The sequence below is a fragment of the Ursus americanus genome, chromosome 7, assembly GCF_024610735.1.
Source record: "Ursus americanus isolate L20-20 chromosome 7, mUrsAme1.1.p, whole genome shotgun sequence".
Lineage (NCBI taxonomy): Eukaryota > Metazoa > Chordata > Mammalia > Carnivora > Ursidae > Ursus > Ursus americanus.
The window spans coordinates 12,489,825-12,504,638 of NC_142133.1; the positions used below are offsets into that span (position 1 = coordinate 12,489,825).

The 14,814-nt window shown below is 57.2% G+C and overlaps 1 protein-coding gene across 1 annotated transcript in view; it reads right to left on the reverse strand.

Moving 5' to 3' along the window:
- The window catches only part of FER1L5 (fer-1 like family member 5), a 54,338-nt gene that overhangs the window by 680 nt on the left and 38,844 nt on the right, over positions 1-14,814 (reverse strand). Inside the window, exons 25-51 of the mRNA XM_087863341.1 lie at positions 13,702-13,865; positions 13,264-13,378; positions 11,855-11,954; positions 11,131-11,294; positions 10,875-11,048; positions 10,492-10,636; positions 10,303-10,380; positions 9,223-9,404; positions 8,609-8,770; positions 8,188-8,289; positions 7,002-7,148; positions 6,754-6,916; positions 6,580-6,605; positions 5,874-5,924; positions 5,626-5,739; positions 5,178-5,297; positions 4,509-4,670; positions 4,158-4,249; positions 3,592-3,762; positions 3,250-3,398; positions 2,898-3,037; positions 1,628-1,716; positions 1,295-1,384; positions 949-1,090; positions 665-764; positions 397-590; positions 119-228 (exon numbers count right to left, since the gene is read on the reverse strand). Of these exons, the coding sequence (XP_087719467.1) occupies positions 119-228; positions 397-590; positions 665-764; positions 949-1,090; positions 1,295-1,384; positions 1,628-1,716; positions 2,898-3,037; positions 3,250-3,398; positions 3,592-3,762; positions 4,158-4,249; positions 4,509-4,670; positions 5,178-5,297; positions 5,626-5,739; positions 5,874-5,924; positions 6,580-6,605; positions 6,754-6,916; positions 7,002-7,148; positions 8,188-8,289; positions 8,609-8,770; positions 9,223-9,404; positions 10,303-10,380; positions 10,492-10,636; positions 10,875-11,048; positions 11,131-11,294; positions 11,855-11,954; positions 13,264-13,378; positions 13,702-13,865 (3,446 nt within the window). The remainder of the gene's footprint in view (positions 1-118; positions 229-396; positions 591-664; positions 765-948; positions 1,091-1,294; positions 1,385-1,627; positions 1,717-2,897; positions 3,038-3,249; positions 3,399-3,591; positions 3,763-4,157; positions 4,250-4,508; positions 4,671-5,177; positions 5,298-5,625; positions 5,740-5,873; positions 5,925-6,579; positions 6,606-6,753; positions 6,917-7,001; positions 7,149-8,187; positions 8,290-8,608; positions 8,771-9,222; positions 9,405-10,302; positions 10,381-10,491; positions 10,637-10,874; positions 11,049-11,130; positions 11,295-11,854; positions 11,955-13,263; positions 13,379-13,701; positions 13,866-14,814) is intronic.

Sequence of the window (14,814 nt, forward strand, 5' to 3'; positions counted from 1 at the left end):
GACCCCTCTCCACTTGTAGGCCCACCGCTCACCACCCTGTACAAATTGCTGGGCCCAGCAGCTCAGCTTCGTGAATGAGGAGGAAAGATTTGGTGCCTTTGTCACGCAGGACTCTTACAGGGGTGGATGAAGTGTAGGGTATTGGTTGGGCTCGGATTGGCCTCGCCCTGCTGGCTTGATTAAGGCTTCCTTCTCTGACAGAATCTCCAGTGTCATCTTCACTTTACCCTAGAAACACCAGAGGCGGTGGGGGGCTGAGTTCATTACAACAGGTGCGAGAATAGTTCTAGGGTCCCTTCCCAGGGTCCAGGAAGGAAAAGGGATTTAGCTAAGGCCCCCAGAAGTCTGTTAGTGGCATAGCAGTCCTATGCAATAGACACCCTCCCCAGCTCCTACCGACATGCGCCATTTGCCACCGTCAAGGACCTGGGAAGGCCACCAGCCCGTTACGGTCTTCTTCTTAAAGAGGGAGAAGTGCTTGTACTGGAGGAAGTAGGGCCACTTGGAGTCAGTATCCATCATCCTGATGGAGCACAGGTTGGCGTGCCGGGCCGGGAGGGGCATGTCAAACAAATCCAGCTCCAGGACCCCTGAGCCCAAAGAAATGGCATCAGCAAGAAGGAGCTCCCTGTCCTGTGGTCACGGGCCCTGTGCTTGCTCTCACCTAGGAAGTCATCCGTGGAGAAGATGTTATTGTCCCAGACCTGGATGATGAGCCGGGCTGGGAACTTCATCACTGTGGGGTCCAGGCTCCATATGTAGTCCTGGAGTATGACAGAAGAGCATATGACTGGCCTGTCTCCCTTGAGATTTCCTTGGCCACCTTAGTAGCCCACCACCCAGCAGTGATGGACTGTCAAGGAAGAAGCTTTCTCCCTGAGGCCACATTCCAAGGGTTCTGGTGCAGCTTGCGGTGCGAGCGCAACCTCCCCACCCCAGGCCTGTTACCTTCTGGCTCTGGACACACATATGCTCGGCTGCCAGGTAGTCCATGGTGAAGATGAACCGCCAGTTGAAGTTGCTCTCCCCAGTCAGTGAGTGGTAGTGGATATCCGTCTTCTGCATGTCCTTCTCGAGCCCGACTAACCACCTGGGGCCAAAGTCCTTTCACCTGGGCTTCGTGTGTATTGTCCCTGTCCCTGAGCTGGAGCCCTGGGGGAAGGGCTCCCCGGCAGACCACCAGGCACAGGCGGGGGCGGAGAGATGTCGCCCCAGGATTGGGAGCCGGGGGCACAGGGGTGACACAACTGGGGAGCTCGGAGGGATGCCGCCGGAGCCCTGCCCTCTTCCTCACCCTTTGACATAAATGTCGCTCATCTCGGCTGTTAAATTTCTCCTCAGGTCCACCTGGGCAGTCTCCCAGATAATGCAGCGCAGCTCATACCTGCAGCCAGTGGACTGTGAGGCTTCGCTGAGGAACAGCTCCTCGGCTGCGGCGCGGTGCAGGCAGAGAGGGCTGGGGGCTGCCCTCCATGCCCACGTGAGGCATGCTGAATTTGCGGGAATGCAGGGGACGGCAGCTCCCAGGATTCCCAGCAGAGGGAAAGAATTGCCGCACCCTAGTGTGTGACCAGACCCGTGGCCCGCGCCCTGGGAAGTGCAGAGACGGATGTGGTGGGTCACTCACCTTTTAGGCTTTCTGGGCCTGATGTTGACTGGGGGGCCAGGAGGCCCAAGCTTCTTGGGGAAGATGTCCACCCACATTTGCACCTTTCCCTAGAGTGGAAATGGATTGGCCAGCTGGGGGTTGCTAATCTCTGTTCTCAGCATGCTGGCCTGGGAGCCCAGTCCCAGGTTCTGAGATCTTTTGAGGCTGGGTCCCCCCCGCTGGAGGGTGGGGTAAGGAGGTATCGGTGAGGTGGAGTTAACTTCAGACAGGAAGTCTGGCAACCACCCACCCGCATCCCTTTTTTCTCATGTTGGCTGGGAGAAGGGTGCAGGGTGAGGTGGGCAGTGTATGATGGCTTCAAGACTGAATGCCATGGTGCCGGGATATCACCGTGACTGGGGGCTGGAGGGTGACTACCCTTTAGCAGGCCATGCTAGACGGCCTATCTGGACAGGGCTCCACAGTGGGGTTGGGGCTTCACTTCTTAACCAGCTTAGTGGCCCCGACTAAGCAAACTAGATCACCCGGCCAAATGTCCAGGTCACTGTATGTTGTGGAAGCCTATCCTAAGGATATTAAGCTGCCCACCAAGTGCAGAGATCCAAGGAAGGAGGGATGAAAATGGTGAGAAAAAGGAAGAGGAAAAAAATAAAAGAGTAGACTACCAACATTGGAAGGTAGATAAATATGTTCTTTCAAACTGTCTGACCTCATTTTGTCTTTTTGAAGTTGACCCCATGTAAGAAAACAGGTTTAATGAGAATGGTTTAGAAAGTGCTCAGCAGAGAACTTAGTGTCTGGAATGTGGTACCAGGTTGAGAAATTTGGAGAATGAGATGAGCCATTCTGGTGGCTGGAGGGTAGATAATTAGGGTGCCTGTGGGGATTTTTATTCCTTCTGTTTGGGGTTCCTTGCCATGGAGAAAACACAGCCTGCAATTACCCAGCCAACCAGGGTTGTAATGTCTGCACATCTGACTCCAGGTGCTACCCCCCTGCCCGCCCTCAGGAGAGATGAAGGCAGCATTGGTGCTGGCTCTAGGGCCCCTGAGCACTTCCAACGACTCATGCGTGGCCCAGGTTTCTTGCAGATGACTTTTCCAGCTCTGAAGAGCTCCACTCTGAGTGACATCATTAGAACTTCTCACTTCGAACATGTGCAGAGCACGCTGGGCTTCTGTGTGTGTACATCTGTGACTGCGTGGCCGCCTCCTCCCCTCTCATCACGGGCTGTGTCCCGGGTGGCTGGGCTCCCTTGTCTCCCGATCCAGCCCCTCCGGTCTCCTACCTGGTCGATGCCTGGCTGGCTGCTGCTGTACAGTGTGCGGGTCTCCACGTGCTCAGGTACCAGCCCCTGGGCGTGCAGGAGGTAGAGTGCAAGGCGTTCTTTCTTAGGTCCCAAATAATGAACGGGAGGGGGCGTGGGCTCTAGACGGAAGGAGGCGGAAGGAGGCGATCACAACGTCATTAGCCTTCCCATCTACCAGGCAGGTGCCCTCCCCTCCCTTCCCCTCCCCTCCCCTCAGCCTGGACAGGGGACATGGTTGCCCTCTGTAGGAGGAAAGGGCAAAATGGGGCAGGTGCCCTCTGGTTTCAGAGGCCTAGATCTGTGCTGTCCGGCAGTGTGCTGTACTTCTCACCAAAGCTTTGCAGTTTGAATTTTTTCCCATTGTAAAAAACAGTGTCTTCCTCAGGACTGAAGAGAGGTGGAGGCAGCCCTTTCTGTTTGGCATGGCGTTCCAAGAGGAAGCTTGGGGTCATCTGATCCCGCCACCTAAAGGGCCCTGAGCTGTGGAATGAAGGGAGAGGAAAAGGGGGGAAGGTTTGCGTCCTAGGGAACATTCTGCTTTGAGCGGCAGGATGAGCCGTGGTGGGGGCATGAATGGAGCCAGGTTTGGGCCCTGGTTCCCCAGCCCAGATGTAAGTCTCCCCACAAGGGAGCTGGGGCCTCCCTCCTCCACCCCTCCCCTAGGTCCACTCACTAGCAGTAGGATTTGGAGAGCCCACAACGGGCTCCAAAGCCAGACAGGAGTCGGTTTTCGAGGTCAATGACTGTGGTTCCAATCTTATCATCAGGTGAGAACAGGTCAAAGTCATATAGCTGGATCTCTAGGTCCTTCTCCAGGGGGATGGTGCAGCTCAGTTCAAACATACTGGGGGTGAGGGGGTTGGAGACTGCAGAGACTGTGGACCGCGCTATCCACGGCCTCCCTGTCCAGCTTCTTGGCCCCTTGTTTGGTCATGGTGAATATGGAGAACAGAGCCTGCGGTGGCTGTCACCTGCCAAGAACTATCCCCAGGGTTGGCAAGAAGTAACTTTTGACAGGCCTGGCTTATGGGACCCTAAACTCCTTTCCCAGGGGAAGCGTTTGAGAGGGAGGGTAGAACTGACCACCCTTCGTCTGCCCAGCCCTGAGAGTGTGAGACCCCCGTGCTAGGAACTCAGAGGTTAGAAAGAAATGGAAGAAGTCTGCCTTTTGGAGCTTACTCCTAGCACAGCGTAGGAGGGTGTGGTGAAGTGGGATCAGGTGAAGTTGGGGCAGCTCACATGCCGAAGATGGGATTCAGAGTGTTGGGATGGTACTTGTCCCGGTTGCCCATCGTTGTCTGTCCCAGTTTCAGGATCACATAAGGGTCACACTGGGGTTCAGTCACAGGGAGGGAAAGGTGACGACAGGAAATGGAGAGTCAGTCCAGGTTGGTTGGGGAGGGTCGGGGTAGGATGGAAATGAGCCCCTGGCCACAGAGGGAGCCTGTGGGCAGTTGGCCTGCTGGATCTCCAGCTGGGTACCCGCAGCCTGAAGGAGCTCCAGGACCCTGGGGTCTGAGGCGAGGTGTGGGAGGCACCTGGGCTTGGTGGACCCGGAGCCGAACACCATTGGTTGGGGCTGCTCATTACCAGGCCATTGGAATCTTGGGGCTGCAGGTTGATGGCTCGGACCATGTATACGCGCACCAAGCACTCCTGAGGGAAGTCCTCTTTCTCGCGCCAAACCAAGAACTGGCGAGGGGGCTTGGGGGCTTTTGGATCCTCAGGAAAGGGGTAGACTCGGAAAAGGCCCTGCGTGTCGGGGGGAGGGAAGATGCTGGCAGCGCAGGCCCGGCCCGACGGTGCCCCTAGCCCAAGCTCAGGAGAGAGTGGGCTGCACTGAGGATGGGAGTGGTGGGTGCATCCGAGATGCTCTGCGGGGACAGCGGGTTTAGGAGGGATGTTGGGCAAACATCTGCGGTGGCTAGGTGAGTTTCCAGTTTCTGCTGATGCAGACTCTCATTCCACCCCCGTCCATCCATTCGGGTTAGAACTTGTTCTCTAAGGCTCTTGGGCCTTGGGAGACCAGCATAGACCCGAGCCGGAGTGAGAAGGGCCGTGCCCATCCCGTGTAAGGGGGGAGGTCACTCTGAACCCCTGCATCAGTCAGCCTCCGGTCCCCTGCTCCCCAAACTGTTTCTCAAGCACTCGCTACCCCATTCCCACCGCGAGCATAGAGAGCCACGGCTTTTATTAGAGTCTTCTGGGGACAGAAGGGGCACGGGAGTTAGGGGCAGCTCTGCTGGGGTGAATACGCACCTTGAACTCCCCTACCACAGGGCTGTCCAACTTGGGCTCTTCCTGGTAGAGTTTAAAGGTCTGGCAGAAATCCTGTAGGCCTTCAAAGGCGGGCACAGCCTCCAGCTCACAATCATACACCTGCAGGAGGGTGTGTGGGGCCCAGGCCAGCGGGGAGCGCAGGCCTGGGCTCAGCCGGAGGGGGGAGCGTCCCTGACATCAGGGGGTTGAGGAACCACCAGTTCCTGGGTCTTGTTTGAAGCCTCTGCCCTGTCAGGAGCAGCCCTAGTTCCCAAAAGGGCGTGTCTGGTGGAGGTGTGGCCTGGAGTCTGGGGGAGACAAGGAGGAAACCACCCCCCACCCCCACCCCCGGCAGTTCCTAGAGGCATCAGGGCGAGTTCTGCTGGTCTCCCCTGGCAGATGTCATTCTGTGTCTCTCCGCCGTCTCCCCTCCTAGAGGCCTCCAAACCTTCAGGGTGTGGTAGTCTTTGTACTTGTACCGCAGGGACTTCACATCTCCTTTCACATCTCCCGTGGCCCAGAACAGCTTGCTCCACCAGTCCACTTCATGCTCGTATTCGTCCTGGCAGGGAAGGTCATTCTGGCCCCGGGGAGAAGGCACAGTAGCCCTCCCCTGCCCGGGGTCATGCTGTGCCCCTCCCCACCCCCCAGCTGCCCGGAATTGTTCCTTGTTCCCTGAGGCTGAGCCTGCATCACCTGGGCTTTGCTGGGATTGAACCAGAATTTTTCATACAGGTAATCCAGGAGCTGAAAAATGAGAGCAGGAGAGCGGGGTGAGGCGTGGTCTGCCGATTTAGCCTGCTCACCGTCTCTGACCTCCCAGGAGAAAGGGAGAGGAAGGCAGGGCTTCCTTTCCTGGCTCCCTTGCTCTTCACAGAGCCCTTTGAATTCAGGGATCGGCACACATGGGATTAGAACCAGAAGGAGGGTAAACTTAGTTTTTAACCCTCATTGCCCACAGCTACAGAGGGAACCCTGGAAGGGCCCAGAAATGCAGAACCCCGAGCCCCACCCCAGGCCTACTAAATCAGAACCTGCTTTTGCTCAAGATGTCCCCAGGATTCCTGTGCATTCCAGTTTGACAAGTGCTGCTCTGGAGGGGGAGTTCTGAACCTTGGAAACACTGGCGTCACCGGAGGGGGGGGGCTTGGAAACACTGCTGATGCCTGGGGCTTTCCCCAGCAATCCTGATGGGATTGGTCAGTGGCCTGGCCATCAGGATTTCTTTAACTCTCAGACGGTTCTAATGTGCAGTCCAGGTGGAGAATCACGGCTTTAGAGTTCTTGTGTATACCGGCAGCACACATATCAGAACTGTTTCCTCTCCACCCCTCCTCAGGGACAAGGGTTTTCCTCTGTAAATCGCATGGGAGAAGGTGGAGACCCCAAGGCCTTTACTCACCTTCTGATACTTGTTCACAGATAGCACTGTGTGGAGAAAGAGCAATCATGAATCTTAGGAGAGGAGAAGAGTGAGGAGGAGGGACACCAGCCCATAGGACAGCCAGGGCTGCCCCCACTCCCAATGCCAGCTTGAAGGTGAGGCCTGGGGAAGGGCAGGGAGCAAGGGCCATACTTGGAAGCTGTGGAGGCACGTAGTCCTCAGCCCAGGGGTCACAGAAGTAGGGTTGTAGGGAGTGGATGTTGGCCTGACCCACCACGGTCTGCTGGCCGAAGTCCTGATTGTCCACCACCTTCAACGTGAGGGGTGTTGCGTAGGCCTCCTCCGTAGGCATGAACTGCAGCCCCAAGGAGAGGCAGAGCGTGAGGCCTCTTGGGAGGAAAGGGCTGCCCCAGCCCCTGCTCTGCCCGAGGCTGCCTCACCAGTGTGAGGAAGAGGACTGACTGGGTGAAGTTTGGGTTGGTCTGGAAGTCCTTGATGGGCTCTGTCTGCAGGGACTCTTCCCAGCATTCTACCAGGAGCTGGGGGGAACGCACCTGCTTCATGTTCCGAAGGCCCCAGACCAGAATCTGCCAGAACAGAGGAGGGGCAGGGCAAGGGGAGCTGGGCCACTATAATGGGGTGCTGGCCAGAGAGAGGGGGCTGTCCTGGGAGTGATGGTGCGTCAGGGAGCATCCAGGGCCAGGGAATGAGCTGGAGGAAGTCAGAGTCTGAAGGCTAGCACGGGTCTCCTGTTCAGTGAGGGATGAGTCTTTGTCCTCAAGGCCTCCATGAGGGAGTGCCCTCTGGCTACTGGGACTATCCTTCACTGGCCTCCAGGGCCCCTGAGGTATTGCCCTTCCTCCCCGGCTGCTTTGTCCAGCCTGCCGTCTTCAGGAGGGAGTTCCTGAGGCTGGCTGCCTCAAAGGCCCACCGAAGTAGGGGTGCCCCAGATTTCCTTTTGCTGTGTAGCTCATTGCTGACTTGGATCCCATAGAACTCCATGGTCATTCAGTGCTCTCGACAGACAGACACACACTGGGCACCCCAGGAAATGTCCCCGCTCTTATTCATGGAGGCCTGTTCGGGGGACCAGAGTGGGGTTGCCTGATCCTGGGGGGCATCTCCAGGGCCAGGAGGACCTGACCATCTTTTGCTCTTTGCCAGATTTGTGGCAGAGCTCAAAGGTTCCATGTGGGGACCTCCAGCCTACTGTCAAAAGATCGGTGAGAAAATCCTGGCATTTGGAGTCAGGCAGGGCCGGGCCCAGATTCTGGCTGTGTCACGCTGCATGGGCTAGCTTGTCTCTCAGAGCCTCAGTTTTCCTGGCTGAAAGGTGGCCCCTACTGCAGAGGAGCAGTGAGGGGCTCAAGTGAGATAGCGAACACTAAAGCCCTTTGTCTGCCACCCCACCACAGAGATCTGCATTAAGACAGTTTAAGATACCCTATCAGAGCTTCTGCTCTTCATGTCTCTCCTGTCTCCCTCCGTCTCTCAGACAGTATCTTCTTGGGGTCCGAGCTTTGGATCAGGTAGTCAGGAGGGCCCAAGGAGAGTCCACAGAGAGCGCCCCGTGGCACCTGACTGCTCTGGGGGGTGCCCGCCCCCCCACCCACCCCCCATCATCACCTCCACAGCCATTTTCTTTAGCGTGGGCTGGATGCTCTTGGGGAGTGTGTAGACTCCATTCTTCCAGGGAACACTTAAGATTGGTGGCTTCTCTTTGACACTCTGAAGGGGTGACATGGGAGAGCAGGGAGCATGAGGCCCTGGTGGGCTCGTCCTCCTACTCCCCACCCCCAAATCAAGTCCCTAGCAGGGCTCCAGGGAGGAGGCTCGGGAGCCCCGCAGGCAGCAGCAGGTAGGGCGGTTAGGGAGAGGTTGGGCAGGCTGGCATCACCAAGCCTGGTGTGCTGGCTCCCAGGCCCCAGGCCTTCCCTGAGGGAGTGGAGTTGGGGGCTGCTGGTTGTGGGAACTTGAGGCAGGGGAGTGGGGGCAGGGTGGGGGCACCGAGCACCACACCTCCTGGCTGGGCCCTCCCTCCTGGTACCTCAGTCTCGAGGATCAGCTCACAGGACACCAGGATCTCGCCCTCTTTCTCCCCTAGCAATTTTACAAGGGGGTGCCACCTCAGAGGGGGCAGGGTCCGTTTTTGGACATCCAGCCAGACCACCGGGGACCACATGCTCCGGGCCCACAAGCTCTCCTTTCCCTGCAGGGAAGGGGAAGTCCACCAAACATGGAGGCCAAGCCAGGGAGGTTCTGGCCCCTCTCCTGGGCTGCTGACAACTCTCTCTCAGATAAGGGCTGGCATTTATGTTGACGTGATGCTCTCTGGGAATTAGGCCCCACTGGAGCACTTGCTATATATTTTCCTCTAAAATAAAAACTCAGGGGCACCTGGGTGGCACAGCGGTTAAGCATCTGCCTTTGGCTCAGGGCGTGATCCTGGCATTATGGGATCGAGCCCCACATCAGGCTCCTGCACTATGAGCCTGCTTCTTCCTCTCCCACTCCCCCTGCTTGTGTTCCCTCTCTCTCTGGCTGTCTCTATCTCTGTTGAATAAATAAAATCTTTAAAAAAATAAAATAAAATGAAATAAAATAAAATAAAATAAAATAAAATAAAAACTCAGCAACTCTGCCCAGTCCAGCCCACCTTACCTGGGAGTCCTGCTGCCACAGTTCCAACACCACGAGTGGTGGGCTTGCTTTGGTGTCTTCAGGGCTCTCATACAGAAGGAGGTGCTGGAAAACGAGCGTCTGGGCCCACGTGGGGGCTGCAGAGCTCTTCAGGGTTTGGGTGCACTGGCTATGGTTCAAGAAGACCAACCGAATGAAGGGCACTGGGGGGTGGGTAGAAGGAGAGGAGAGGGTCCTGCCACTGAGCTATCAAGCGAGGCACCCCTCTCTGGCAGCTGCCACCACTGGGCCAGATATCCAGGGGAGCCCAGGCTGGGGAGCCACAGCCACTGCCAGCCGCCCAGAAGGCCACCTCAGCGCAAGCTGCACAGCGAACGGCCACGGTGAGAGGCCAGGACTATTTGGTTCCATCCGCATCTCTCTGACACCACCTGGTTGAGGTCTGGGTGTCACAGGGATGGAGGCCCCACTCTCAGGAGCAGCTGCATGTGGCTGCCGTTCCACAGAATCAGCGAGTGGCTGTGGCATCAGGGGACGTCATGTGGCCTTCTCAATGTGAACGCTGATGCCCGGTGGACACAGCTCCCGGCAGACACCCACTGCCCTGGCTCAGACCCTCATCCGGCAACCTGCTCCTTACAAACAGTGCTACCGAAAGGAGCACACGACTCTCCTGAAACCTTCACTAGGGTCCTCGTGCCCAGGGCTGGAAATCGCCACACCTCCTCCCCACCCCTTGTCTTTTGACACAAGGGACTTTCGGTCCCAAAGTGTGTCACCCTTTCTTTTGTCTTCCCGTTTCATCAGTACTCTGCCAGAAAACTCCTCTTCCCTCTTCAAGGCCTAGCTAAGTGGTCCCCACCAGGGTAAAGCCTCCCCAACTCCCCCTTCTTGATTCCACAGTGTTGGGCACACATCTCAAGAACAGCCCCGCCTTGTACCCCTTGTTTTTATCTTTTCCCCCAAGCCAGGGCCCTGAGTTGCTGGAGAGAGGGGGCCTGCATGCTTGTCACCCTCTTCCTTGTCATATTCTTTATGCTGCCGGGTGGCTACATCAGGGGTCCCCAGCAGCTTGGAGAGAAAGGGGTGCCTGTTGCCTACCCCGGAATGTCTGGATCTGGTTGGACATTAGGTTCCGGGCCTGGTAGATGTAGCAGAAAAGCTGGTAGTAGTGGGGCTCTGGGTAAGAGAGGAGCCTTGTCCATCACCTGCCCCAGGACCCCCCCCCCCCACTGCCTGCCCTCAGATGCAGGGTCTCCGGGGCCACCCAAGCAGACTCTCAAGGCTCACTGTTGAAGATGCAGTAGATGAAGGGTAGGTCACGGAGCTGCGTGTCCTCTGGGGCAGGCCTCCAGGAGCTCCTGATCGCTTTGTTCGGAGCCTGTGTCAGCCTCTTGTTCTCTTCCTTCCAAGCCTGCTCTTTCAGATCCATACCCTGTGTCCAGGACATTCTCCCTGAGGCTCTTGGGTGCTTTTCTTGTCTCCTCTAGTGCAGGCCCAGGTCACCCTTCCCTTGTAGCCGAGGGTGTGGATCTGGGGCACACACTCCCCCACCCCTCAGCCATCAGGGCCCCAACCTGGGATGTCTCCTGCTGTCTGCCACCCCAGGCTGGGCTCCGGCTCTGGGAGGTAGGGGTTACAAGGAGGAGTCACCTAGACCATGGAGTCTTTACCAATGATCCCTCCAGGAGGAATATGGGTGCAATGCCCTTGTCCTTGTTCGGGGCCATCCTGCGGTGCCAGCAGCGGCGACGGAACCGGCTCTGGGGCTGAGGGTTCAGGTGGAACTTGGAGCCGAAGGTGCCATACTCCCAGCCCTCCTCCTCCTTGGCCAGACTGGGGTGGTGCTGCAGGGAGGGGAGCAGAATGTCACCCTCCCACCATGGCACGGGGTGGGGGTGGGGGGACCCACCCAGGCGGCCCTCTCACCAGCTGGAGGAAGGAGAGGGTCTCCTGCTCCAGGCTCAGCTTCCCGCGGTTCCGGCAGCGCAAACGCACCCAGCGCCGGCGGCGGCACGAGTAATAGGTCTTCTCCACTGAGTTCCAGACCCGGGGTTGGCCCGACGGCTCGATCCCCACTCCGTATTCCCAGCCTGTAGAGGCAGGGCCACGGCCTGTGGGTGCCCAGGTGCCTACGGCCTGGGAGGTGTGGACAGGCCGGAGAGATGGGCCCCAGAAGGCAGGCTAAAGGGGAAATGCTTTCCCTCATGTCCAGGTGTCTCAGGCCCTGAGGTGTGGAAAGGATTGGGCCCAATTGCCCATCTTACAAATGAGGAAGGTGGGGATCAGAGACATTCTGTGACCCACACAAGATCACACAGCCCATATGTAGCAGAGTCAACTTCTTGAGTCTGGGTCTTCAGACTTCCAGCCACCACTCCTTCCCTGGAGCTACTACCTCAGGTGAACCCAGGCTCCATGACCATTTTCCCTTTTCTAGAAAGTGTTCAGGAGGCACTTACCACCTGCCCTGTCTGAAAACTGGGGCCCATGTCTATAGAAAGGGTGGAGACCCCACTGTGCAGAGGCTGGGGGACCCCTGGAAATTCCGGCCCATCCCACCTGAGAGCTTGGTTGCTTCGAGGCTGTGGGAAGTGTCAGTCCCTGGGAGCTCCAGGGCCTCCTTCCCTCAGCCCGCGACCACAGGACTGACCCTCACTGTCCACTGCATGGTTCAGCTCCACGATCCAGTCCTTAGTGTGCCAGCCTGGGGGGCACTTCACATTCTCCCGGGCCTCCACAGGCTCTCCGTTCTGAGGGTGGACAGACAGAGCAGGCCGGGGGCGTCTGAGCCGGGAGGCCACCTTCACTCACTCATCTACTGTGGCCATAGTGCCTCCTGTCCCCCGGAGCAGACGGTGCTTGCTACTTGGATGCCACCCACCTAGTCACCCAATGTGCTTTACTGACTTGCCTTTTCAAATGGTAAACGTATTTTTAAAAAAATATTTTATTTTATTTATTTGACAGAGAATGCACTCACACAAGCAGGGGGAGTGGGAGAGGGAGAAGCAGGCTCCCCACCAAGCAGGGAGCCTGATGTGGGGCTCCATCCCAGGACCTTGGGATTCATGACCTGAGCCGAAGGCAGATGCTTAACCGATGGAGCCACCCAGGCACCCCTGGGAAACATATTTTTAAAAGGAAACTTGATATAGCCACTATCAATGGAAAATCAGTACCATAAATAGGAAATACCCATACTAATGATTGTGAAAGGGGAATAGTGTGTGACTGATCTCAGCTAGACGCTGCTGCCTGCCTGAGCCTGCCGGCTTGTCCTTGTTGAGGAGGGGTGATGGCTTTGACCCGTGCTGACACAGCAGCCACCAACCTCCAGGGGTCATTTAAGTGTAAACTGATTAAAATGAAACAAAATTGGGCGCGTGAGTGCTCAGTTGGTTAAGCATCTGCCTTTGGCTCAGGTCATGGTCCCAGGGTCCTGGGATCGAGCCCCACAGAGGGGCTCCCTGATCAGTGAGCAGTCTGCTTCTCCCTCTTCCTCTGCCCCTCCCCCCTACTCAGGCGCCTCTCTCTTTCTCTTTCTCTCTCTCGTGCGCACACGTGCATGCTATCTCAAATAAATAAATAAAATCTTTTTAAAAAATAAATATAAATAAAATGAAACAAAATCCAAAGTTCAGTTCCTCATTCTCACAAGCACCACCTTTCAGGTACTTGATAGCCACTAGATAGGTGGACAGTGCAGACACAGAACATTTCCATCATCATAGAAAGTTCTCTCAGTGTGGATTTAGACTAGCCCCAGACGGATTCTCTCCTTCTGAGTAAGCGCTACCTTTGGGAGAAGCCTAGGAAGGAAACACTGTCCCCCTACGTTGTTCCTTACGGTCTTCTTGAAGGTACCTCTACCTGCCATCTTGGATACTAACGCCTTCAGTGTGCACCCAGGGTCCTGCGCAGCGTGTGGGGAAGCAGGGCTCAGATGGTAACCCTTGGCCCAGTGCTCTTCCCATTTGGAGAGCCCAGCTTCCAGGGCGCCCACCTGCGTGCACTGCTCGTCTCCCCACCTCCTCTGAGGCAGCTTCAGCCCCTGCTCACCACGTCCGTGTTCGGGATGGCTGCCTGCACCCAGGCCCCCGTGGTGTTGCGGCACTGGTTCTCATACACCTCCTCCAGCACCTGGCTCTTGTTGATGTCTACGTCCAGGAGGAGTCTGGGGGCAGCGAGACCCCAAGTTTCCAGCACATCTCCCCGAACTTTCAGGCTCCCGGGGTCATACTCTGCTGGCCCAGTGTTCCCCTACCAGGCAGCCCCACCTGCTCTGGGCAAGGCTGGACAGTGGGGCTTGGCACCCAGGGCAGGGTGGCGGGCAGGGCCCTTTGTCTTAGGCACCCCAGCTGTTGGGAGCAGGCTACAGTGGCCATGGGCCCACCTCCCTGGGCTGCGGCTAACTTGCTTTCCTGGGCGAAAACACAGTCTACCCCAGTGCTGTATGTCTAGGGGCACACAAGCTCCAAGCCCGCACCCTAGCCTTACCTCCTCTGAGGCTCCACTGTCCACTGCCCCTGCCAGTGCCATCCTTGGGGCGCCTGGAAATCCTCCTTGGGGAGGGCCTTGTGCCCCATGACGTCTGAGAAGTTGGGGCACCGGTACAGCCCCTGCTGTCCCCACTGGTCTTTATACTTGGCCTGGTTCTCGTACTGGGGGAGGGGTGGTTCTCAGTGCCTTGCGGCCTCCCCAGCTCACACTGGGACATCGGGCCCCTCCCTAGGCCCCCTACTCTGGGCAGCAGGTACCTCTTAGAAGTATGTTAGTCAGGCAAGAAGGGGCCAGGAGCTTATCACAGGCAACACTTCCCCCAGCAGCACTCAGCACAGGAGGACACATTCATCAAGCCCTCACCTCTGGCCAGGCCCATGCCTCGGGTTTTATGTGAACGGTCCCCTGTAATCCTCACAGTCCCATTTCACAGGGGGAGAGACTGAGGCTCAGAGGTCAACTCTGCCCCAGGGTGCTCAGCCATTGAAGGGTAGAGCGGGTGGGTGCCTGTGTTAGAGCTGGGGGGGGGTGCTGCGGTGTGGTCCGTCAGCCTTGTCACGGCTGACCTGGGGAACCCAGTGCTGCTCCACCACTTGCCGCATCTTTGCTGCCTCTGAACCTTTCCCCCCACATTCCCCTGCTGGATGTGCAGCCCCTGCTGCCTGCACCTCATCCGAAATCCCCTCTCATCTCACGTCTCCAAGCCCTGCGTAGGGGCTGGTTACGCATGTTAGGATATATCCATTCACAGTGCGCAACTTAGGAACCACAAAAATATGTTTTTTGACTCAGTAAATTAAAAAGCTGAAAATTCTTAAACTTCTTTCCCTCTGCTCTCAGAGCCTTCTCCTGGGCCGTGTCCTCCCCCCAGGCAGCAAGGGTCATCTTTCCTCCTCTGGTTCTAAAGCTGTCTCGGACTGGCTCCTCACCCACCCCCTGCGTCTGTGGTTCTCTGGGAAGATGCCTCACTTTCTACTCCTCTGAATGTTCCAGACTCCTCCCTCCCCAGAACCACCAGGCTGGTCTGGAGGGCCCGGATGGAGCCAGCAGGGGTCCCAGGCTGCCATGTTGGCGACAGATGAGACCTCATCTCACATGCCTTGAAGTAAC